A 23,221-nucleotide genomic window follows, 5' to 3' on the forward strand; every position below is an offset into this window, starting at 1 on the left:
TATTTCAAACTAGAATCGTAAAGAAGGTATTTACAAAATTCATGCTTGGATGTATACAATAGAACAATGTAGGTTTAATGATTAACATAGAGTTATGTAACGAAATGGTATAATACGGGGCCCTTCTTGGACCCTCGTTGGAGTTGGATTTGGGTTTGTACCCCGGCTCCCAGAGCTCTTCAATAAAGCACCTCATAATCATTCCGATGGTTATGCGTTTTCCTCGCTAACAAGAGGAATAAAAAACAAAGGTAAGAGCATAGAAGTGTTTACAGGGACAGTGTGTCCCATTTAAGTCATGCTGCTGGATGGGCAGACGGTCAGGACTGGATGTTCGGATCGCTAACACTTCTGTTCTGATTCAGCCCGGGGCTGACACTCGCCGACCCTTCCAGCGGGGTTCTGCCAGCGATGGGCGGCATCGAGGTGAGCCCGAGCTGCTCCGAGACCCGCAGAGCAGAACACACGGCGGCCTCGAGCGCAGCGGAGGCCGGGAGAGGGGCAGGAACCCCTCGGCGACGGAGTCACACCTCGGGAACCGTGAGATGAGATTAAGTATTATTAAAAAAACCCGCAGGTGAGAGGCGTCGGGCCGGCCGCACAAGCCCCGCTATCCGGGGAGCCGGCGGTGCCGCGGGGCTGCCGGGCGGGGGAAGCAGCGCCGAACGCGGCGGTGCCGAGGCCGCCGGAGCTCAGCGTGCCGGGGCAGCCCCGACATGGCGGCGGGGGCGGGCGGCGGGCGGAGCGGTGACGCGGCGGCAGCCGGTCAGTCCCAGCAGCCCCAGCACTGCCCGCAGTGACGGGCGGATAAAGGGGCGCCGCGCCAGCCTACACCAGCGGCCCCGGGCGGGTGAGTGGGGGCGGGGAGCGACAGCGGGCACGGGGCGGGCGAGCGGAGCGACACCCGCGGCCCAGCCCGGCACCTGCGGCCCGGCCGGGCCCATCCCGGCCCGCACGACCCCGCGGGCCAGGCCTCCCGCCCCTGCCCTCCGCAGACCCTGCGGGAGCGCGGCGGGGCTGGGATGGAGAGCGGGGCGGCGGCCGCGCTCCGAGGCCCCGGCCTGGCGCCGCTTTTCCACGGGGCTGGGGCTCGCTCAGAGGGGCGGCGGCGCGGGGCCGGGGCTCGGGCTGGGGGCGGTGCGGAGGTGCCGGGCTGACTGAAGGAGGCGCCGTTATCGCGCAGCTGCTTCAGCCCGTATCGCCTGCTGCTCCTCGTTGAGAACAGAGGATCAATTAAGAGTGTGCAATTACCGCCGCGCCCTGCCGGTAGTAGGCACAGCTCGGAACGCCTTTCCTCCCGTCGCTCTCCCAGAGGAGTGCTCCCCTCTGTTAATCTGAGGCGGTTTGGGGCCATGCAGCGCTAATGAGCACAACACAACACACGTTTAAAAATCACTTAGTTTAGTGCATTAAGCACAAACTTAAAGTGAGAAAATAGAGACTAAAGCACACGTGCCCTTGAATGTCTTCTCTACGATCCTTGCGAGCCTGTAGCAGAATGGATCAGAAGCCATGCACAGCTGTTACTTAATTTTTCACTGCTTTTCATGCTTCTTAGTTGCATTTGAATATTTCCTTTTGTTAGTCACCTTTTCAGCATTTTAAAAAATAATGTGGTCCTAAAAAATTTTGCTGTTAGTATCAGCACGATTTATGCGTGTGATCATCTATGCTAATAGTTTATGCTTGGAGACTCTTTCATTTTACAGCATCCTGGAGATATTTACTGATGACATTTCTCATCATCTTGTGAAGGAGTAAACAGTAGCAGTTTTGCAAAGTATCAGAGCAGTTCTGCCGGTTCAAAGGGGATTGTCTGCCTACTGAAATACTTTGCAGAATGTGTGCCTTCATAGATCAGCAAATTGAGGTGAGGTTAACCAACTTGCTCAAGGTCATGGAGTGTCAGTGGCAGAGTTAGCAATAATGGAATCCAGCCATCCTGGCTGCTGGCTCTGTGCTCTCATCGTTGGATGACGCTCTCAAATAATTGCAGGTAGTTTAAACATTGGTTTGCATAAGTGCACGTTGAGGCCTTCAAAACATTTTGGAGAAAAAAAATGTTTATGGAGTGCTTCAGATCCCATGCTGCATTTGCGTGGAGCTTAGTGATTGCTCAACTTGGCATAGGAGGGAATTTTTAAGAAGACTTTGTGGTTTATTTTGTAAATATGCACTAAAAAAGCATCAGTTTTACTGAGTATATAGTGTAGAAAGACTTATGTAGATTTAGGGGGTAGATAATGAGATGTAACAAAAGTAGATTACACTGTAATTAGGCAACTTTTAAAACAGTAGTGTGGAGACATGACTGTAAAGAGGTTTTCTTCTGAATGAAATGTTTACCTGATGACATTCTGTAGAGTTATTTGCAGTTGTTATGAAGAAAGAACAGCCAACAAATGCACTGGGAAGCCATGGTGATGAGGCTGTTGGAAGTTAAAATTGGAACAAAAAAGTTCCTCAGTTGATTTATTTATTCAGCAGATACTTGCTAAGTAAAAACAAATCACAATGGGTGTTATTTCTGACCCTGGAGAGAAGTTACGTTTCACTTCATGTTTTTCTCTGTCAAGTTAAATTTATGAAGAAAGGGATTTCAAAGGAAACACTGGCACATCTGTGCTATTGTGACACCAGCAGTATATATTTAGTAACTTCATGGAGGAAAGATCCCTATTGTGCTGAAAAAATACCAGTGACAATTGTTTGTCAGGACTTCAAAGGGCACTGGGAAGTGAGCTGGCATTGTTCAGGTGTTACATGTTGGCCCTGGCAAATGTTAGCTCTGACAGATCCCCGCTCCTGTGGGAATTATTTCATCGGCGCTGCTGGGAGAAGACCATCTGTGCAGTGCAAATGACAGGCCTGAGACCCCAGATCCTGGGTTGGGACAGATTTGTTTGTGCTTACCTTTACATGCTGCAAGCAATCATGGTGACAGTTGACCACAAAATTTAGTGGTTGTGGTGCAGTGGAGGTGCAGAAGAGCAGCAGCTGAGTTTCTGTTCATGAACCGTCTGGGGTACGTGACCTTATTCTCACTGTTAGAGCTGCTGTGGGGTTAATCCAGGCAGAGAAGTTGTGGAGATACAAACTTTCTCTGTAAAAGTGTTGGCAGTTTCTCATTGATGGGAGAGATGTGCTGTTATCAAGAGTATCAGTACTTAACCCTCACATCTCCCTAGCATATGTGTGGTTTATCAATCAGTCTTTGGGAAAAGTGCTTTTACTGCTGTCTCTTGGTGAGATGTCCCAGCAAGGTGACTTCTAAGCTAAAACTGTTCTCTCAAAAAGGATGCTGGTTGCTTGTTTAGGAATCCAGAAATTTATACCGTGAATGACAGTGCTGTGTCAGCAAATGTGTCTGCTATAGGCCTGCCAGATGTTACTTTTGCAAGTTTGGGTGGTAGCTCCTCATCCAGCCAAGTTAAGTAGGAAAAGGAAGCAATAATGGGATATACTTTTTTAAGATTGGTGGCTTTCCACATGCAGGTTGTGGAATCCTGGGAGGTTTGCACACTGTTTTCTACAGATGTGTAACAAAAATAAAGCCTGTTGATAGGCATAGTGATCCATACCTCCACTGATACTGAGAATTGTGGGGTTTTGGACACTGAACACTTGCCACTGACTGAGCTGGAGAACCTGGAGATGTGGGATGAAGCCAGGAATTGGAATGAAACATGCAGTGTTTAAATAAAAAACTAAAGCATCAAAATAATACTGATTATTATAAATAATACTTGAAAATTTTATTAAACATAGTCAAGTTGTGTAGCAGTAGCTTGCTGTTGGTTTTATGGTAGCTTAAAACATTTATTTGAAAAAAATTCCCTTCTGTTAATGTCAAAATTTGCCTGTATTTCTGTTACACATGATGTGCAGAGTGTAGATAGATAGGAGAACCAAAGATTCCAACATATTCTTACTGCATACTGCATTGAGCTAACTTTGGTAAAAGAAATTTAAATAAACAATTCTTAGTCTTCTGCCTATGACAAACATCAAAAGGTATTTTGTATTCCTATGTGCTGGCAGGTTTTCCATAGTAGCTTTTCATATAGTCTTAATATGTTTGAATGGAACAATGAAACTCACTTTGTAATAGTGCATTACGTTGTTCAAGAATTAATACTTACACTTGCTGTACAAAGTCATTCCAGAGTGTTGATTCTTCTGAAACAAAAGGGATTCACCGTAATTCAAAGAACTACTCAGAACCCAAATTGCCACTTAGAGAGCCATTTCTTTTTCTAGACTCTTCTTAATAAGGTAACAGAAAATCAGCTTGGAACACTATCATTGGGGATTTGTTTTCAGAATATTATTAGTAGCATTTCAGTGAAGTGGAAACAAACCCCTGCTCTGAAAAGGAACTGGATCATGAGGAAAGACATTCCAGTGAGATCCATGAATTTGAATTCTACTGGTATAATTTGCTATTTTAATAACTAAATAAGTAAAATTAAAAGGTTACTTTGTGAATAAGAATCAGAACCTGTAAATCTTTAGTAAACACATGAACGTGTGTCATGTTTCAAGTATGGAATATGTATCTGGTGCTTGGAACTGTGATCATCATGATGTTTAGAATGCAGAAACAAGCATTTGGTTTTGATTATCCATAATGTTTGGGCTATTTGCTGCTAGAAATTTCAGAAGCTAAATTCTTTAAGGTGCAGCTATCCAGTGTATTGAACAGGTAAAATGTACCTTATTTTAAAAAGCTTTATGGGAAGTGGAAATGACGTCTAATGAGTCAGTAGAAACTTTTTGTTGTTTTAATATTTTTTGCTATAAAGTTAGACTTCAAAGGACACCTTCAGTTTGATAATTAATCTGTAGAAGCTGCAGTAAAATATTACGTTCTTGGAGGGGAGGAGAAGACTGTTCTCTCTGTCATGTGTTAAGTCAATGATATGTGTGCTGAGAAGTCTGGCCTTAATTTTATTTTATGAATTACATTTGGGATTGTTTCTTGGTTGGGTCATGAGTTCTGGTTTTAGTTCTGGGCTGTCACTCAAAATAAAACAGAACTGTGGGGAGTGGCAGAGGGAGAATTGTGATGATCATACTTTGGTTAGAGGTAGTGGTGGTAGAAAACCTGTCATCTCTTAATAAAATAGTAAATTCCAAATCTGTTGGGTGCTACTCATCCCAGTCATTTTTCCATTTATTGCCTGTAACTATGCAGTCGGAACAGGAAATTTGATGTAAACAAGACATGAAGGTGTTCCCCATTCCTTTGTTCTGAATCCCTGGGATTTTACATACATGGGTGTCTAGGTGAGGAGATTCCTAACCTGTTATACCTCATCCGGCGAGGTCATCCCCACAAAAAGGTTCCTTCCTAAACAGTGACTCCTGCTGCCTCACTGTTGTTGTTTCCTCATTTCTGCCCTCATGTTTCTCAGGTGTTGCTGTCCTGAGGCAAGGATGGGATTTCTTTTTGCTGTCGTTGTTTGGTTTGTGTTTCAAAGACCCAGCATAAGCTGCCCTAGTCACGGACTGGGCCCACAATTGCTGCCATGATACACTGAAAAGGTGCTTATCCATTTATTTTGTAGCAGTTTGTTAAATAGATGGAAACCCAGTGCAAATATTTTTCTATTTCAGTATTTTTGAAGGAACATAAGTAGAGGTAGATTCATAATCAAGCAGCACATTTTATATTTTTGCACCTTTGTTAACTGCCTCAGTTTAGTATAGACTCATGGAAATAATCTTCTTGCCTTTTCTCTTTTTTTCCCATTTTTTCCTTTAGAATTGCCAAAATGCTTTGGAATTCTTAAACGATTCAAAAACTGAAGTCTCTGAGGATACAAAGTCATAAGAACGCAAGAAGCAGCAAGGAGGATTCAGTGCCAATGCAGCAACAAAAAAGACAGCCAGAGTTAGTGGAAGGAAATCTTCCTGTTTTTGTTTTTCCTACAGAACTTATATTTTATGCAGATGACCAGTCAACACACAAGCAGGTGTTGACTCTATATAACCCCTATGAGTTTGCCTTAAAATTTAAAGGTGGGTTTCTTAGGTTAAGTTCTATTTAACAGTTAGTTGATGATCTTGAACAGTCCAATTATAATTCATGTAACAAATAATATCTGTGACAAAACCAAACTCGTGTCTCTACATGTATCTGTTGATGAATCTGGTGATGTATTAGGTCATGATTTGTTACCACTCCTGTCCTTTTCCTTGCAGTTCTTTGTACAACTCCAAATAAATATGCAGTGGTGGATGCTACTGGTGCAGTGAAGCCTCAGTGCTGTGTTGATATGTAAGTAGAAGTTGGGTTGGGTTTTTTTCCTAATATACATTTTATTACCTTAATTTCTTTTATTATTTAAGAGGTTGTAAATGACAGCATGGATGTTATATATATATTATAAGTTGGATAAAGATATGTTTTCCTAATCTCCTGTATACTTGTGGCTCTGATTTTTGCTGTTCTTTTCCTCTTGAGCAGAGGTATTATAATATTGGAGATATGTCCTTCTATAATTTTGCCTTTGGGCATAAATAAAACGCCAGTAAATGCATCTTGTAATGTAGTTTGTAAACCAAGAGCGAGAGTAATATGAGCCTCCTCTGAGCACCTTTTTGTTAGAAATAACAAGAAAAGCAAAACCCCCAGTGTTGAGATTTGTTTGTGAGAAATACTTGTTTGCAGATTGGCAAAATGGAAATGTATGCAGTTCTACTGAGCACATTTTCCTGGCCCATGTTAATAATGGTAGTTTTGCCTACCTTTCACCCTGACCACCTGTCTCATTCTCAGATCTCTGTGTCTCCCCTTTGTCTCTGCTCTCAGGTGTCAACCCAATAACTCAGAACAGGAGGAGGCTGCTTAAGTGACCACAGTAATGTACAGGGTCTGTAGGCTGCTGAAAGCTAAAGCAGAGTAGGTGTATAAGCTAAAATAGATCAACTCTTTTTATCTTCTATTTGCCACATTATTTCTGTGCTGATGTACAGATACAGCTGAAGAAAATCTGAAGTACCTAAAAGAGCAGACTGAACTTTTTGAATAGACATTTTCCAAGCTGTAAAACACCACCTGGAATCTCTGGCTAACAAATGGCCATATACAGAAACCTTTTGTAATATAAATAATAACTGTTCTTGGGGAATGGCTCTTTATTCCTATAGACTGTTTTCCTTAGGTGCAATTAGAAAATTCCAAGGACTCACCAAATAGAAAGGAAGTTTAGAACATGGAACTAGGAGGTTTCAGTAAGCAGGGGCAACAATGCTAAAAATGGAACTAAACAGGTCAGAATATACCAGTGTACCAGTGAGCTATTCTGTTCTTTAGCAGACATTTCCACGAGCATGGTTACATTTGGTTAAACAAATGGGTTTTATTAAATAAAGGAAAATAAGACATACGCATGTTCCAAGGTGATTTTTTTGTGCAGTAAAACTTCCCATCCCATTCCAGTGGTTGCTAAGGACAGTGTTTACTGCTGAGATATGAGCAGTACTATGCAAGTGTGGCCATTTGCCAGATAAACAGATATTCTACAGAGCTTCCAATTATGCAATGATCTTTAAAAAGAAACAGGAGAATGTGTCTGTTTATAAGGGTCTGCAGAAAATCTCTCCTTGCTTGGCAGATACATGTTCTCCTAGCACAGTGTTATATAATGATTCTGTTTAGGTTGGTAGTTGGTACCATGGTACTAAAAGTAGGGACATCAGTTTAAAAGGAAGTGTTTAAGGAAGAAATCAGAGTGGATCTGTGCTGATATGCTGAGAGCTGTATGAATTAGGGTTGTGGAGGGGAAAAAGCCTTTTGTTTTAGTGAAGGCAGTTGCCCAGCCAACACTCCACTTGCTGAAAGCCTGTCATAGGCACACTCCTTTGCCTCTGAAGTGACGTAAAACATCACTGCAGCCTCTTGCTGAGGGGATGACTTGGTCTCTGTTTCTGTGTTGAATAGTCTATTCAAACTAGGTACCAGTTGCAAACACTGGCTACGTGCTAATGCTTGTAGATATCTCAATATGATATAGTTCCTTTAAATGAAGACTGAAAAACAAAAATCCATTTCTTGCAGCATTTTAATGTATATAGTATCACAAAGATCGGTTTCTTTAAGCAATTTTAAGACTACTATTCTGTGTTACTAAGGGTACAGTCATTTCTTTTCCCCTCATGAGATGGCAACCTTCTTATTTGTACGTATGTTCTTCAGATTAGCTGCTGTTATCTTGGAAACTTAGAATAGCCTTTCACAAAAAACATCTAGAAAAATAGTTGAAATCCTTATTTACACTAAGAGCTGATACCACTTCAAAACCTAAATGTTGTAGCTTTTCAGTGCTAGATATGTATTCTCATGATGAATCAAGAATGCAGAGAGGAGGCAGTTGAACACAGCACTGCTCAGAGGTCTGTTTTGCTGTTGATCAGTGGTATTTTAAAGCTATGCTTTTTATAGGTTCCAAATATGCTCTCAACGGTGGGTTTCTGATTTTGAAAATCCCTAGGTGACTCTTGTCTATAGAGGGAATGAATTTTGCTTCTGAGAAAGTAGAATTGTAAAGCTTTGAGCCTGGTTTCCTCAAGAAGCTGGACTATTGCTTGCCAAACACCTGTCCAACTCCTTTCCTTCCCTGTCCACTCCAGTCCCCTCAATACCTTTTAAATCATTGGCCAGCATCAAACAACTTTGATACATGAGGAGGAGGCATCTTTCAGATAATTGATGTTTCATCAATTGGCAGCTGGGCCTCAGACTGAGGCAAAGATAGGCTTGAGATAAAGACTTAACTGTCCTGTTTGTCCAGGAGCATTTATTATTTGGAAATTAAAGCAAACATAAGAAGGGGAGAGAGAAGTTAAGATCAAATCTTCAAGAACATTGAATGATGGAGGTCTGGATTATTCTAGTTTATCTGGAGGAGGGGGGACAGAGGGCAGACTTTGTGATATAGGATGTAATTCCACAACAGACATTCTTCTTAGTAGTTCATCTGTTTGAAAATGTTGTTTTTCTCTGCAGTGTGATTCGTCACAGAGATGTTCGGGCTTCTTACTATGGTGTCATAGATAAATTCCGTCTCCAAGTGTCTGAGCAGAGCCAAAGGAAAGCATTAGGGAAAAAGGAGATTATTGCTACTCTGCTTCCATCTGCAAATGAACAACAACAACAAAAGGAAGAGGAGGAAAAACGAATAAAAGAACACCTGGCTGAAAGTGTCTTTTTTGAGCAGACTTTGTGTCAACCAGGTAGCTGAAATCTTTTACCCCTCCTATGTTCAGAATCAGTTTTGAATAGCTCAAGTGACTAGACTTAAAACATTTTTAAAATATAAACAGAAATAAATTTTAAAATAATTCATTTTACTTACCTGTAAGACTGCTATCTTTATCACTTGAGGATGACAGTATACAGGAACCCAAACTGTGCCTATTCTGTTTATGCTGTCTTGATCAATCAAGACCCTTTGCTGCCCTGTGTTTGCATGTTGTACCTTGGAGAGTGCATCCACTGTTCCTCTGGAGCAGGAGTTCTCATACAGACAATGGGAATTTATCTGTCAAAGGATGGTTTTTTCCCTTGAACTCTTTCAAAACATATGCCCCTTCTGAGTTTGTTCCAAACCGTTAATCCCCCATTTCCTGATGAGCAGGAAATATTGCCAGAACATCATCTAAAGTGCTCCTTGTTCTGTGCCCTGTCCTTTGTCTGTCCCACAAGAACAGAAGAGCACAGTTGGTGGCTGAAAACTCTGCGTGTTTCATACACACAGTGAGCAAGTGAATCAACAATCTTGAAAACCTAGGCCAGACAGTTAAATTGAGGGGGTAGGATATCAAGTGTCAAGTTGTACCTGAAATGTATCTAAACTGATTCTTGATGGTCTACATTCTTACTTTTACTGATTTATACTGAAATATTCTTGTCACTGTTATATTTTTCAGGAAAACAAAAATCAATTCCAGAAAATAGATGAACCTCTTTGAGAGTGTTCATGTTGTTAAAATTAATCTGTTTCACTATTTATACTGAGTTTGTTGGCTGGTGAAACACTTTTTATTAAAAAAAAACCCCTCATAATAGATATTAGTAGGATACACAGTTAAGGTAGACCTACAAAGGTCTCTGGGCTCACAGAACAAAATGTTCCTGTGATAGTTGCTCCAGGACAGAGGGCCTGAGACATCCTGAACAATCTGAAACTGGTCTTATTCCAAATGCTGTTTCTCTGCTTAAAAACCTTGTTGACTACATTATATTGCTTACTTACAGAAAAGCAGTAAACAAAGAAACTGCAGTTTTGCATGTAACCTGCAACCTGGAAGTAAGAGATTTATGGAATTAAAATAGAGCACGTATTGCTAGTCACTGAGGATAGGAGAAGTTGATAAAACATTGGCTATTTTCCAATGGATATTAAGGATTTGGTTAGAGGCATTTAGCTAACATGTTAACAGCTCTTTTCAAAGATGAGGAAGTGGGCCTTTGAGTAGGTTCCAGCTGTTAAAGTGCAGGGCAATAAAGACTATGAAGGACTCTTTATTGTCTGTGGTTTGCATTTCCTTATTCTGGTAGTACTGGACTGTCAGAGTGGTTCACTCTCACAGTTTTTAAAGTAAGATTCAAATTTTACTAATTTGTGGCATCTAAACTGACTGGCTCAGGTGTAGCCCTTGAATCCTGTAAAGAATGAAGGGGAGCTCATCTGGCCCAAGAACCTGTGCTCCTGCTGCAGGCAGGTTTTGTTCAGGAGCTGTGAGCAGTTCCCTGCCTGTGCAGGTCTTTTAGGTGCTCTTAACTGATTGATTACTGATCACTGAAGGAACATCAAGGAATGGAGTCAGGATGCACAGGGAAACCTCAAGCATTGCCAAGACATCCAGCTGTCCTGAGTGTGTATATATAGCAACTGGGCCTGGCAGGCTCTGTTCCTCCAGAAGGGAGAGGTTTGGGAAGTCATGTGAAAACAAGTTCCAGCATCAGAACAGGGAGCAGCCTCCTCCACTGTAGAATGCAGAAGGTTAAGAAGGGTGGGTTTAAGAGTTGTCTTCCACTCCCTGTAAACTCCAGAGCAAAAAGGAAAATCTGAGGATAAAATCTGAGGATATTTCAGCTCCCATGTACTGCAGACATTTTTTTCAGAATATTTAATGTTTATATTATTTAGATCTTCCTTTACCACTGGTGCTGTCTTGCTTTTTCAGAAAACAGAACTGCCTCGTCCGGACCTAGTTTACTCACAGTCTTCCTTGGGGTGGTGTGTGTTGCAGCACTAATGCTACCTACATTGGGGGAAATGGAATCCCTGGTGCCTCTCTACCTCCACTTAAGTGTGAATCAAAAGTTAGTAGCTGCTTATGTTTTAGGTAAGTACTTTGGATTTTATAAACACTTTCCTGCAACATTTATGAGTTTGGAAAACTTCACCTGTCTTTGCCAACAGCCACAGGAAACTGGATGGAGACAAAGCACCATGTTACATTTTGTTTTGCATTTTTGCTTAGGTCTTAATTTGTAGCCATGGTGATAGCAGGGTAAATTAGTTATTGTAAGTGTTTTAGACCAGATTTGAGTTGATACCTATTGCACACAGGCCCCTACATGCTGATATCAGTTTTATTTGATGATGGGCCAACAACAGTCATCTGCCAACACACCTGAACAGAATGTGCTGTTTCTTACTCTTGCATTGCAATAGTTACTCTATTGCAGAATGTAGAATGTATTATTGTGTTTTTCCCTCCAACCCCTGTGAGCTGTTTTCTAACCCTTCATTCTCTGTACCTGTTTAATAAGCAGTTGATATGTGTAGCAGTAAGTTGTTGCAAACCCTGTCTGAGACCCCTACCATCCACAGATCTTCCTGATTTGTAACTTGCTTCTGCAGTAGCTAGTGTAGATGAGTTCAACATTTCATTTGTTATGACTATTTCTCTATAATTATTTCAGATTTGAAGAACAGTCACACTAAACTCAATTCTCCTGTCCCACTACCTGGCAGAAATGAGGATTTAAAGGAAAAGAGCTAGTCAGCTCCAAACTGATAGCTAGAGGTGAGGTAGTGATGGGGAAAGGTGCAAGTTCTTGATGATTTGTGCACACTCTGCTGACTCACAAAGGTCCCATCTGCTGAAGTGGTTTGAAATCTCACTTGTGGCCCTTTGCCCAAGCTGATGCTGATGGATTCTCAGATCAGGACCTTGCAGTAATCCTCACTTTGTTTTTATCTCTGCTTTTGAAAATTACTCTAGGTTCTGCTGGTGCTAGCTAGAGTTCTAAGCCTTTTGACTTCATACATTTACAACAACTGAACCTGTTTGTAGATTCCCTATGAAGTTTTGACAGGTTTTGGCTTCCTTGCTGGCAGTGTTTTTAGTGTTCATGGACAGATTCTTTTTGTGTGCAACTCTCGCTCATGTAGAAAGTCAATTGCTCTTGAGAAGTTGAAACCAGTTTGTTCCACAAGGAATTACAACTGGATTGTGGAGCATTTAATGGAAAGGGTTGTTATACAGCACCAACAGGACTATATATTTGAGAAGTATTTGATTTACAGAAAAGAGTTAAACCCTTTATTTTCTGGAAGTCCCTGTGCAAGTGGGTGCAGGCTGTTCTCCAGAAGCCTCTGCTGTTCCTCTGCAATGATGGAATTAATCCAAGCTAAGGATCCAGCAGCTGTGGGACCACTGATTGTCTGAACCAATACAGACCTTAATAAATAGCTGAGCTGTAGTTCCTCTTTAAGGGTGTTGTGTTTTTGAGTTTTTTGGCCAATGCACCATTTATGTTGTGGTTTCACATTCACCAAATTTCGTTTACCAACTGGGAGATAGGATTTTGGGAGAAAAAGGTGAAACAGGCACAACCTAAAAGTAAAAACAGATAGATTTTATTAACATATACCAAAGAAAAAGAGAGAGAAAAGAAAATGAGACATTCAAACACTTTCCCCTCCTCCTCCCACTTCAAACTGTCTATTTTTCCACTCAACACAGAGAGAAAAATATGATTTTCAGTCAGTTGGCATTATTTAAACATGATCCTACATCACCTTGGGAGAGAAGCCTCTCTAGAGTTATGGAGAACATGCTACAGGAAAAGGTCTGGTGGCTTTTAATGTCACAAATCTGCAACCGCCTAGAATTTTTTCAGATTCCATGCAGTCCTACTTATATAACAGTTTCCCAAGCTGCTTATGGGCCTCTGCATGTTTGGGGTATCATTTTAAGAATGCTTTTCTAGTACAAAACAAGGATTCTCTTCTATCTCTAAAATTGCTTCTATCTCAAAAGAAATAGAGACCTCCTTATTCTTTCCCAGGAGCCGGGGACAAATTTTATTCAAAATTCTCAGTTAAAACCCATGTATATCAATACACATAACCCTTTGACTAGAACTTGCATTCCCCCAAGCAGCATTAGGATATTACAAAAACAATCCATTTCCCCATAATTCACATCCAGAGAAGTCCTGTCAAAAATGTTCACTTCTTCCATCTTATTTTCCAATAGTCTTTCTCAGTTCTTTCACTGACTTTGTCTCAATGCTGTCTCTCCACATTCTAAATCACTATGTCTTCCATGGAGGAGGGAAAAGGGTTAAAGTCTTTGCCCAGAGTCTTTTTTTTCTCCTCTCTAGCTGACTCCCAAAACTGCAAGGCTGCAGGTGATGGTGGGGGGAGGAAGAGGGAGAGGGAGCATGTTCAGGAACACTGATGGATGACCCTCCTCCACCCCTGGTCAGATCTAAAGCAACTCAAACTTGGATCAGCTCCCTGGAGCTCTGAAGAAAAGTTCTCAAAAGTCTCTCCTCCCTCAGACCAGAGACTCTGGCAGCCAAGCCAAGAGCATGGGTGCAGTGGCCCCTGGCGTAGGGCCAGCACTGCTGATTTGCATTCCTCCTCCTCTCCCCATCGGAGGAGCCAGGGGAGAGAGGGGACACTGCCAGCCTGAGCAGCTCTCCCAGAGGCACAGCCGCCCCCCCGCGAGGCCTGGCTGGGCCTGGCCCCAGGGGGCCCAGCCCAAACTTCTGACTTATGAGGTGATGTTAGCTCCTTGCCAGACGGAAAAGGAAAAAGGGATGAGTCACTTGGGACTTCTGATTTAAGACTGCTTCTCCAGAGGCATAGACAATGCTCTTATTCGTCAGCCAAGCTGTCAATCCATACTATAACTTCTTTAATAAAAGAACTCCTTCCACATTCATGCTAAACTACCACAAAGGGATAAATTGCTGATCTAATGGGAGGCAGTGTTGCAGCTCTGTTCTGTCGTGCTTCTGCCTTTACCATCTTCATAAAGTGGCCAATTTCCATCAGTATGGAGTGGCAGGAGATAAAATAGAAATGTCTTTATCCATAGTGAGATCTGTAGGCTTTATCTGAGCTTTCTGCAGTGATTGGCTGTTACAGTGACATCATCTGAGCCTGCAAGAAAGTGAGATTGCCCAAAAACTGATAAATTGTTATTTTGGTGTTACATAAGGCTGGAATTCAGGGAGCCCCTATGTTTTTCCATCTACCTCCCTTACCTTGTGAAATATAACCCATGGCTAAGAACTGCAGATTTGTACTTTTTCTTGTATCATCACATAATTAAAATTAACTTTTCAGTGTGTCATAAGTAGGTTTATTAGCCTCTATTTCCTGTTTTCTGCTGGTTTAAATTGTTTATAACCTCTATTAAAGCAGTCCTTTTTTCCCTCCCTCTTTAAAGGTCAAAACAAAGAGTCTGTTGAAAGCTCCTTCTGCAGACTGACAAGGAAGCTTAACATCTTTGTCTAAAACTGGACTTTGATCAGTTATTATTCACAGAGCAGAAAAAAAGCCTTGTAGCCTTCAACTCATCTGCCTTACTGATGATTCAGCATTCGAATGACCCTGCCCATAACTGGCCCATGAGAAATGGGGTTTGGGTGCTAGTGTTACACTTACCCATGTCAAAAGTTCAATGTTAAGATTTTCCAGTAGAGAGATCAGTAATTGTTTGGAGTATTTCTATCTTCTTTGATGTTCAGTTATTACATGCACCACACATCAGTGTTGATTTTTTACTGTATCAAAATTTGGAGCGATACTTCTAATATTACAGTGTGTATGTAAATGCATTCTGCATGAATTTATGCACTTTTACCATATTTTCTGGCCTGTGACAGGGTAAACTATTTTAAATGTTTTATTTTGAGTGAAATAGAAGTGTCTAGTTCTTAATTTTTGTCTTTCAGGTCTCATCACCATGGTTATTTTGAGAACATGAGCAGTGAGTTCATAGGATGTCAAACACCTTACTGTATATGCACATCATGAATGTGGACTGCCTTTTACTCCCATTTGGCTCATTAAGATGCTAGCAAAACTGTTCAGTGATTTACGATACCTTCAGAAGTGTAATATATTTGAACTGTGTATAATAAATGAAAGACTCAAAGCACTTTGTGGTGCTTCTGTAACAGACAGCTATGAAATGTTCAGTGATACCTGTGAAAATAATTTGGAAAAACTTTTATATCCATGCCTACTGTAAAAAATCCTTATTAAAACAACATTTGTTATTTTTAGTCTATGTTCACATCAGTGCACGATCACTATAAAAGCAAACTGTCTTCTGTAAAAATTCTCATTTGGTTTGTGGTTGTACCTGCCGAGGCTGGCACATAACACTTTTGTGTATAATAACACTTCTGTATATACATACCAGAGGGGTGAGAGTTGTGACTGATAGCTGAAGAAAATGAAAAATTCCATCAGTGGAACTATGCAATAAACCATGAATTTTAGGTGAAGAAGTAATTCTCAAATTTCTTACTTCATCATTACCAATATATCATTGCTTTCTGCTTTTCTTACCTGGGGAAATAATTTCTTGCAACAGTCACTTTGTACCACAATTATTAGACAATAAAAACAAGTTCTGTAATCAGATCCCTTAATTTCTTAGGGATGCATCGAAGTGGCATTAACAGAAGCTGACCTCGTACTAATACAAAATACACAATTTTTTCTATTTTAGAGACCAAACTAAGTGAAATAGCAAAAGCATTTCTCTATATCCCTCCCCCCACAGCTACCACTGAGACTTTTCTATCAGAAACTCCTGCTTAAATGCCAGTTTCATATTTGAGGTGAACATTATTCTTGTTTCATACAACAAGTATTTCCCTTCATTTGACATTTCATTTTCAAGATGTTAATTCTGAAATGGCAGCTATTACTGCATTGGATTCATATAGACAAATCTTTTTTTCTAAGAAATCTATAGAGTATGCTCTGATATGAATAATAAAATTTGGAAATCAAACCTTCTTTCCCCCTGCATGTTAAGGGTCACTTTTCTGCTTGTGCATGGAAATACCAAGAAACCATGCAAAAAAGTGTTTCTTAAAAAAAAAAAAAAAAAGGAGAAAGAAGTTGAAAAAAGTTGTTAACCACTACATGTTTTTCTTATATAATGCTATTTCAGTTTGATTCTCGGAAGAACTGGTATTGTGTCATCCATCGATCAGCATCAGATGATAAAGTCAAACATTAACATTCACTAAGAAAAAAACACAAAAGTTCACAGCTGGTTTGGAAGGCCGTGTGCCAGAGCCTGCTGCAGACACAGTGCTTCCCTCCAACACTGAACTCCTGGCTGGGTCAGTGTTTTCCTGCCACTGCAGGGCTCTGTTCTTGTAGCTTCATTGTTCCTCAGTACCTACACTGGGAACTCTGATTTTTACCAGGTGGTTTAACCTGCTGCTGCCTGGGGAAAGGTGAGGGAATAGAGCAGAAGTTGGGGAGAGAAGTGTCATGGGGTATCTTAGCACCCAACAGCCAGGCTAAACATTTTGTTGTGCCCAAGCTGATTATAAAAGCCCAACACAAACCTTTTTCCCCCCTATATCTTGGCATTCCAGTCATGGACCAGGACCATGTTTTGCCAGGCAGTTGCAGAAGTGACAATCTCACCTGTAGGAACTCAGAGTCACTGAGTGACTGTAACCAGGTCTGACACCTGCAGCTGCCTCAGTCCTGCAGAACAGCACATGCATAGCGAAGGGAGATCACAGGACACAGATGCCAGCAGTCATTTTCAAGGAATCTGAAGAGAAATTATTGGTTTAGAAAAACACCTTGACCAAAGAAATCAGGAACAAAAAGTTATCATCAACCCAAAAGACTAAAAACATTGGACCACTTCTTTGTCAAGGCAATGGAGGAGCAATACACAGAAAAAAAATATTAAATGCACAGAGTAACTCAGCAGATGCAGATAAAACTGGTGCTTGGGTGAAATAAGGATGGCAAGTATGAATTCTGACTTTTTTCCTTCAGGGAGGTTGCAGCACACTGCAGAATAACAGATTTATTCCAGTTGGGAAAACAAGACCGGAGGACTGTTTCAGTTCAGAACTGAGGAAGAATGTGGCAGAATCTCTTAGAGATCAAGGACATGATTTATATCTGTAGTGAAACTTGAGCCATTGCAGACTGGGCCCTTTGGCCTGCAGGGCCTGTGGGCCCTTGCGGCCACGGGGCCCGCAGGCTGCAGTGACGCAGTTCACAGTTGTGGCACAGCAGAAAATTCAGAGTTTATATTAAGGTGTTTTGGGAAGTAATGGGTTTCTAAATGTAGAATTGTAGTTCTGACACTTAAGCCACCTTAAGACTTAGATAAATAAGGGTTGTTTGCATTCTTTGTATGGCCTGTAATTGTAAACTATGTAGTGAACCTATATAGCTCACCGTGGGGTGATAATAAACCGGAATTCGACATGGTGACTGCATCGGTTAAGACATGTTTGTCCTGTCCAACCTCCTAATAGTTAGGGACCCTTGCTACATAGTGACACCTGAGCTAGGGACCTGTTGTTTTCACTTCGATGCGGGGCCTGGACGTGAGCCATTCGGTGATTCTGGATGCAGATTGCTGAGCTTAAATGCAGTTGAAGTTTTTACCAAAACATGCGCGGGATGCGGCAGGGCAATTTATATGAAAAGATAAGTACCCAGACGTGGGATTTTCACCTTAACGTGGGAAGACTCTGTCTTTGCCTCCGGACTGGGATTGGCAAGTGGCCAGACCCGGCAGGGAAGGCAAGAAGGGAGCTGGGAGGTCGGAAGGCGTCCGCTTGGCTTGAAAAGTGGAGTACAGTGACACGCTGTGGTTGATGAGGTAAGCTACATATGCTGCGGTGGTGAAATGAAGTAACAGAGGGGGAGAATCATGCGTAGAGATTTGCAAGCAGTGACGCAGCTCCTCTTGAATATTATCTCTAAGAGACATGAAAAACTGAAAATGACTGAGTTAGAACAATTGGCCCTATGGGCCAGGAAGCGAGGGAAGCTGACCAGACCATCGCTCGTCTTTAGTGAGACGGAGTGGCGAAAAATCAGAGAAATGTTATGGGATTGTGCAATCGGAGGTGGGAAGGAAAGAAAGACCACCCAAGAATTGGGAGTGGTGTGGAAAAAGACTTTAGTTACCTTGCAAATGCTTTTGGCCAAAAAAAGGGCTGCAGAAGCCACAATTCAAGCTCTGGAGGGTGCAGGGGCCGAAAGCGCTGAGGCTCAGGAGTCCTGCAAAGTCGGTGCGGGAGGCGACAGCGCTGAAATGCAGATAACCTCCAGAATTGCGAGATTTTTTTGGTGTTTATAACACTCGTCCTATGAAGGAGGGTGCGGACTCCAGTGAGCCCCATGTTGCAGGATGTAATCCATCATGTTCAGGGACCAGAAGTTCCTCCGTTGTTGGGGGGGTTTCCTCACCCGAGCTTTAGGTGGTTTAAAGTCCTTGGCCCTCTAAAAAGCCCCGAGTCATGTCCGTGTAAAAAAGCAGAGTCCTCAAGGTTTGTTTTCAGGTTTCTCGTGTTGTTTATTATTCAATATCTCAAAATTTTCTCTGCTCCCAGCCGAGGTCCGGACAGCAGCTGGGACACGAGGCGACTGCCCCACAGATGGGATGTCCCCTAACATTTATACAGATAATTATGTACTAGTTATTTACTATTTTGTGCCAATGCCCAGTGCCCACACCAGAAGTGACATTCCACTTCGGTCCAATCCACTCTAACTACTTTGTGCCATCACCGCCCCAAAAAATGGAGGACGAGGAAGAAGGAGAAGTACATAAGGTACCACCCAAATTCCACCATCTTGTCCCCATTTACTTCTATTCTAAAAATTCTAAAACTATTAAATTCTATATCACCTACTGTGCTAAATTACAATTTTCACATCCTGGAGGCTTGTAATTACTTCTGCAATGTTGAAAGCTTTTCCCATGGATTAAAATCAAACCCAGTGTTTTCCTGGGCTCTGTGCCAAGGTCTCCGAGCCCCCTGGACTGGCTCCACACCCCCCTGTCCAGGGCTCAAACTCCTTTCCTCAGGTCCCAGGCCATCCAAGGGGATGTCCTGGACTCCAACATCTCCCCCTCCTGTTTGCATCAAAAAGACCTCTTTGGCAGCTTTGTCCATGAGCCGCCGCATGCACTGAAACAGACATGGTATGACCATGAGAAGAATTACAAACCCCAACAGGATGCATAAACCTGTTTTTAAAATTTCCTTCCACAGTGGTGAAAGGTCAAAAAAATTGAAAATGCCATCCAGCCATGACCCAGTTACTTCTCCAAGTTTGTTTACACTTTCTTGCAATTTCTTGAGGTTTTCATGAATTGATCTGGAATGATCTGACAACTTCATGCAACACATTCCTTCAAACTCTTCACACCCATGTCCATGTGACAGCAAAAGATAATCGATTGCTGCCCTGTTTTGGACAGTTGCTTGTCTTACACTGTCCATGTCCATTAACATGTCACTCAGTGCAAGAGAAATGGCTCGTGCATGTTTGCTCAGCCAGCAAGCCATGTGGTCCAATTCTGTCAAGGCTTCTCCTGATGCTGCCTGCGGTGAAAAAATTGCAACTGCAATCCTTTGCGCCTTGGTCCAGGTGTGAACATTGTCATCACATTTTGGATCGTATTGTTGGATGGATCTTTTCTCTTTATGTTCTTGCTCTCTCAACAATGTTATGTTAGGTGTTAACAATGAGTCTTCCAATGCTGCATGGACCGCCTTTGACATTTGCAGGGACTGCGGGCCAAACTCTGTCCCCACAGATAAAAAAGATTCCTCTTGGCAATTGCACTGGAACATGGTTCGATGGTCTGCTCACCATCTTAGTGTAGTTACACCAAGATGATGCATTTCTATAAATTACATGATTGGGAGTGACGTCTATTGTTTTATTTCCCGCCACTCCAGGATAATTAAACTTTACACAAAACTTCATTCTGACCGATCCAAGAATTTCCAATTCCTGTGGTTCAAAAGGAGCCACAGGAAGGAAACTCGTCCAAACATCCCATTTGTCCACTGGATTTGAAATGACCTTTAAGATCACTGGAGGGATGTTGTCTGGAGTCGGCCATTTGTTGACTGGCAATCCCACTAAACATGTTGAAAAAGGTTTTCCTGGTCTTGAGTGAGTTAAACAAATGGTGTCCAGCCCTGATGCATTGGCCAGAGTTTCCCAAACGTTTTCCTTTGGCTGAGCCATGGGCCAAACTACCGCATTGCTCAAAGCAATCATTGAGAGAATGAGGCACACGTGTGTCATCAAAGGCCTGTTTCCATTGGGAACCACTGAAATGCACCACCACCCAAGTCCCAAAGAAAATCCAAATCCCAAAGTCTCTTTTGCACATAGAACAAGGGGACGTCCGCTGTCTTGACATCCGCTCACGTCTGCGTGCCTGCGTTCCTGTTTCCGGTCTTGGGGTCCGCGTCTGCTTGCACTTGGACTCGGTACGGCTTCACGTTCTTCGCTGCCACCCATCTCGGTCCAACTCCTGTGGAGACACAAGCATAACCCTTGCCCCAAGTTACTAATTTGAATGGTCCTTCGACCTGTCCTGTATCTGGGTTTCTGACAAAACTAAAGGATTCTCCTTTAGTTTCGCTTTTGTACTGTCCGAGAAATGTCTGATAATTGGTGGAATGGGCTCCGTGAAAGAGCCATTTAGAAAGTTCAACACATACAAGGCTTTATTCAAGCGCATGTGTGGTGTTGCATCTGTCTCCCCCCTTTTCTGTTTCTCCAAAAGGGATTTTAGTGTTTGATGTGTTCGTTCAATAATCACTTGACCTGTTGGAGAATGTGGGATACCAAAAGTATGATGAATACCCCACTTCTTTAAGAATTTTTCAAGCACTTTCCCTATATAGGTTGGACCATTATCTGTTTTGACCTCTTGCGGCACACCTAATGATGCAAATGCTTGTAAAAAATGTTGTGCCGTCTCGCCTGTGTGCAGTGATGCAAAAACCGCACCTGAAAATGTATCAACAGAAACATGAATATTTTTAAATTTGCCAAAAGATGGATATTTGGTGACATCTGTCTGCCACAGTTGCAGACTGTGCAACCCTCTTGGATTGACTGCTCCCATGGATGCAGGAGGCTGTACACGCTGACAGTCTGGACAGGTACTGATGATTTCCTTTGCCTGGCTTTTGGAAATATGAAAAGTTTCCATCAATGCCTGAGCATTCTGATGAAAAAATGCATGGCTCAGCTTTGCCTGCTCAAAGATGTTTGGCAAAGTGTTTGAAATTGGCATGGCCAATTTGTCTGCCTGTGCATTGCCTTCTGCTAAAAATCCTGGAAGAGAAGAGTGTGCTCTGATGTGGGAGACAAAATATTCATGTTCTCTCTCCTGTAGTAAGGTTTTCATACAAAGTAAGTATGAATATAAATCTGCATTATCAACGTCTCTCAAAAGTGAATCTTCAAGCCGTCTGACCACGTTTGCTACATAAGCTGAATCTGTGATCAGATTGAAAGGCTGAGGGAACAGTTCGAAAGCTCGAACCACTGCTGCCAATTCCACTATCTGTGGTGAACCCTGTACTGTTTTTGTTTGATTCCCATTGTCCTGTTGACACATTTTGCCATGTGATCACCGATTTGTGAGTTTTTCCTGAGCCGTCGGTAAATATAGTTATTGCATCCAACGGCACTTCACTTATTTTTGGTTTTTCTCTGAAACTTATTTTTGCTTTCAGCAACTTGTGACTTGGAAAATGAATTGTACATTTGCCAGGATAATTCAACAATGCAATTTGCAAGTCTTCCGACTTTTGCAATGCCCAATCAAAATATTCTTTTTTCAAAGGCAAGTAAATTGTTGTGAAATCTTTGCCTGCCATTGTCAGCAATCTGGACCTAGCTTTGATGATGATTTGAGCTATCATTTCCAAACTTGTGAGGATTGTCCTTGGAGATCTGTAAGATAAAAAGATCCATTCTAAAATCAACAATGGGTCTGCTTGTGACACATCCCATTGAAAAATTAAACCATACAATTGTACTTTTCCCCCCAACACTGCAAGAAAGAATGGTAATGATTCTACAAAACGATGTGCCTGTCTGTGTTGGAGAGCTTCAGGAATTCTCTCAAGGGCTTTCTGAGCCTCTGGCGTGAGAGTTCTGGGAGATTTTATGTTGCTGTCTCCTCTTAAAAGATTGAACAACGATATAAGTTCATCGTTTGTGATTCCTAAAATTGTTCTCATCCAGTTGATTTCTCCCAAAAGTTGTTGTAGATCTTGCAGATTTTTAACTTCTGCTCTAATTTGAATTTTCTGAGGTCTTATGGATTGTTCTGAGATTCTCCATCCTAAATACTTCCATGGTGCAATCTCCTGAATTTTTGAAGTAGAAATTTCCAATCCTGCACGTTGCACTTCTGCAATCACGCAGTCACGAGCTTTCTGCAGTTCCTGCTGTGTTGATGCTGCGATGAGGAGATCATCCATGTAATGGATGATTCTTGATTCCGGATATTTTTTCCGTGCTGGAGACAAAGCTTGTGCCATGAACCATTGGCAGATTGTTGGAGAGTTTTTGAGTCCTTGGGGCAAGACCACCCAATGGTATCTTTGCAGAGGTTCCTGTCTGTTGATGCTTGGGATAGAGAATGCATATCGAGGAGCATCATCTGGATGAAGTGGAATGTTGAAGAAACAGTCCTTGAGATCAATGATCACAAGCGGCCAGTCTCTGGGAATCATTGTGAGAGCTGGAAGTCCCAACTGAAGTGGACCCATTTCTTCAATGATCTCATTGATTTTTCTGAGATCATGAAGCAATCTCCATGAGCCTGAGGCTTTCTTGCGAATCACGAACACTGGAGAATTCCAGGGACTATTCGTTGGTTTGATGTGTCCCTTTTCTAACTGTTC

At 42.0% G+C, this 23,221-nt stretch overlaps 1 protein-coding gene and 1 long non-coding RNA gene across 3 annotated transcripts; one reads left to right on the plus strand and one right to left on the minus strand.

Moving 5' to 3' along the window:
• The first annotated feature begins 802 nt into the window (after positions 1 to 802).
• On the plus strand, positions 803 to 15,558 carry LOC136373291 (motile sperm domain-containing protein 1-like). Of its 2 annotated transcripts, none has more exons than XM_066338194.1 (6): positions 803 to 850; positions 5,768 to 6,024; positions 6,208 to 6,283; positions 9,014 to 9,240; positions 11,197 to 11,358; positions 15,215 to 15,558. In XM_066338194.1, the coding sequence occupies exons 2-6, from the start codon at positions 5,871 to 5,873 to the stop codon at positions 15,244 to 15,246; spliced, it is 651 nt and encodes a 216-aa protein (XP_066194291.1). In that variant the 5' UTR covers positions 803 to 850; positions 5,768 to 5,870; the 3' UTR covers positions 15,247 to 15,558. The 2 variants fall into 2 exon arrangements, with proteins under 2 accessions (XP_066194291.1, XP_066194292.1); XM_066338195.1 differs by lacking the exon at positions 803 to 850 and adding an exon at positions 4,310 to 4,432.
• Positions 12,599 to 17,385, minus strand: LOC136373296 (uncharacterized). Its single transcript, XR_010745617.1, has 3 exons — positions 16,938 to 17,385; positions 14,208 to 14,417; positions 12,599 to 12,730 (listed from the first exon to the last, which is right to left on the minus strand). It is a non-coding gene; the product is annotated as an uncharacterized lncRNA (long non-coding RNA).
• Between the last annotated feature and the right edge of the window lie 5,836 nt (positions 17,386 to 23,221).

The sequence above is a fragment of the Sylvia atricapilla genome, chromosome W (genome assembly GCF_009819655.1).
Source record: "Sylvia atricapilla isolate bSylAtr1 chromosome W, bSylAtr1.pri, whole genome shotgun sequence".
Classification (NCBI taxonomy): domain Eukaryota; kingdom Metazoa; phylum Chordata; class Aves; order Passeriformes; family Sylviidae; genus Sylvia; species Sylvia atricapilla.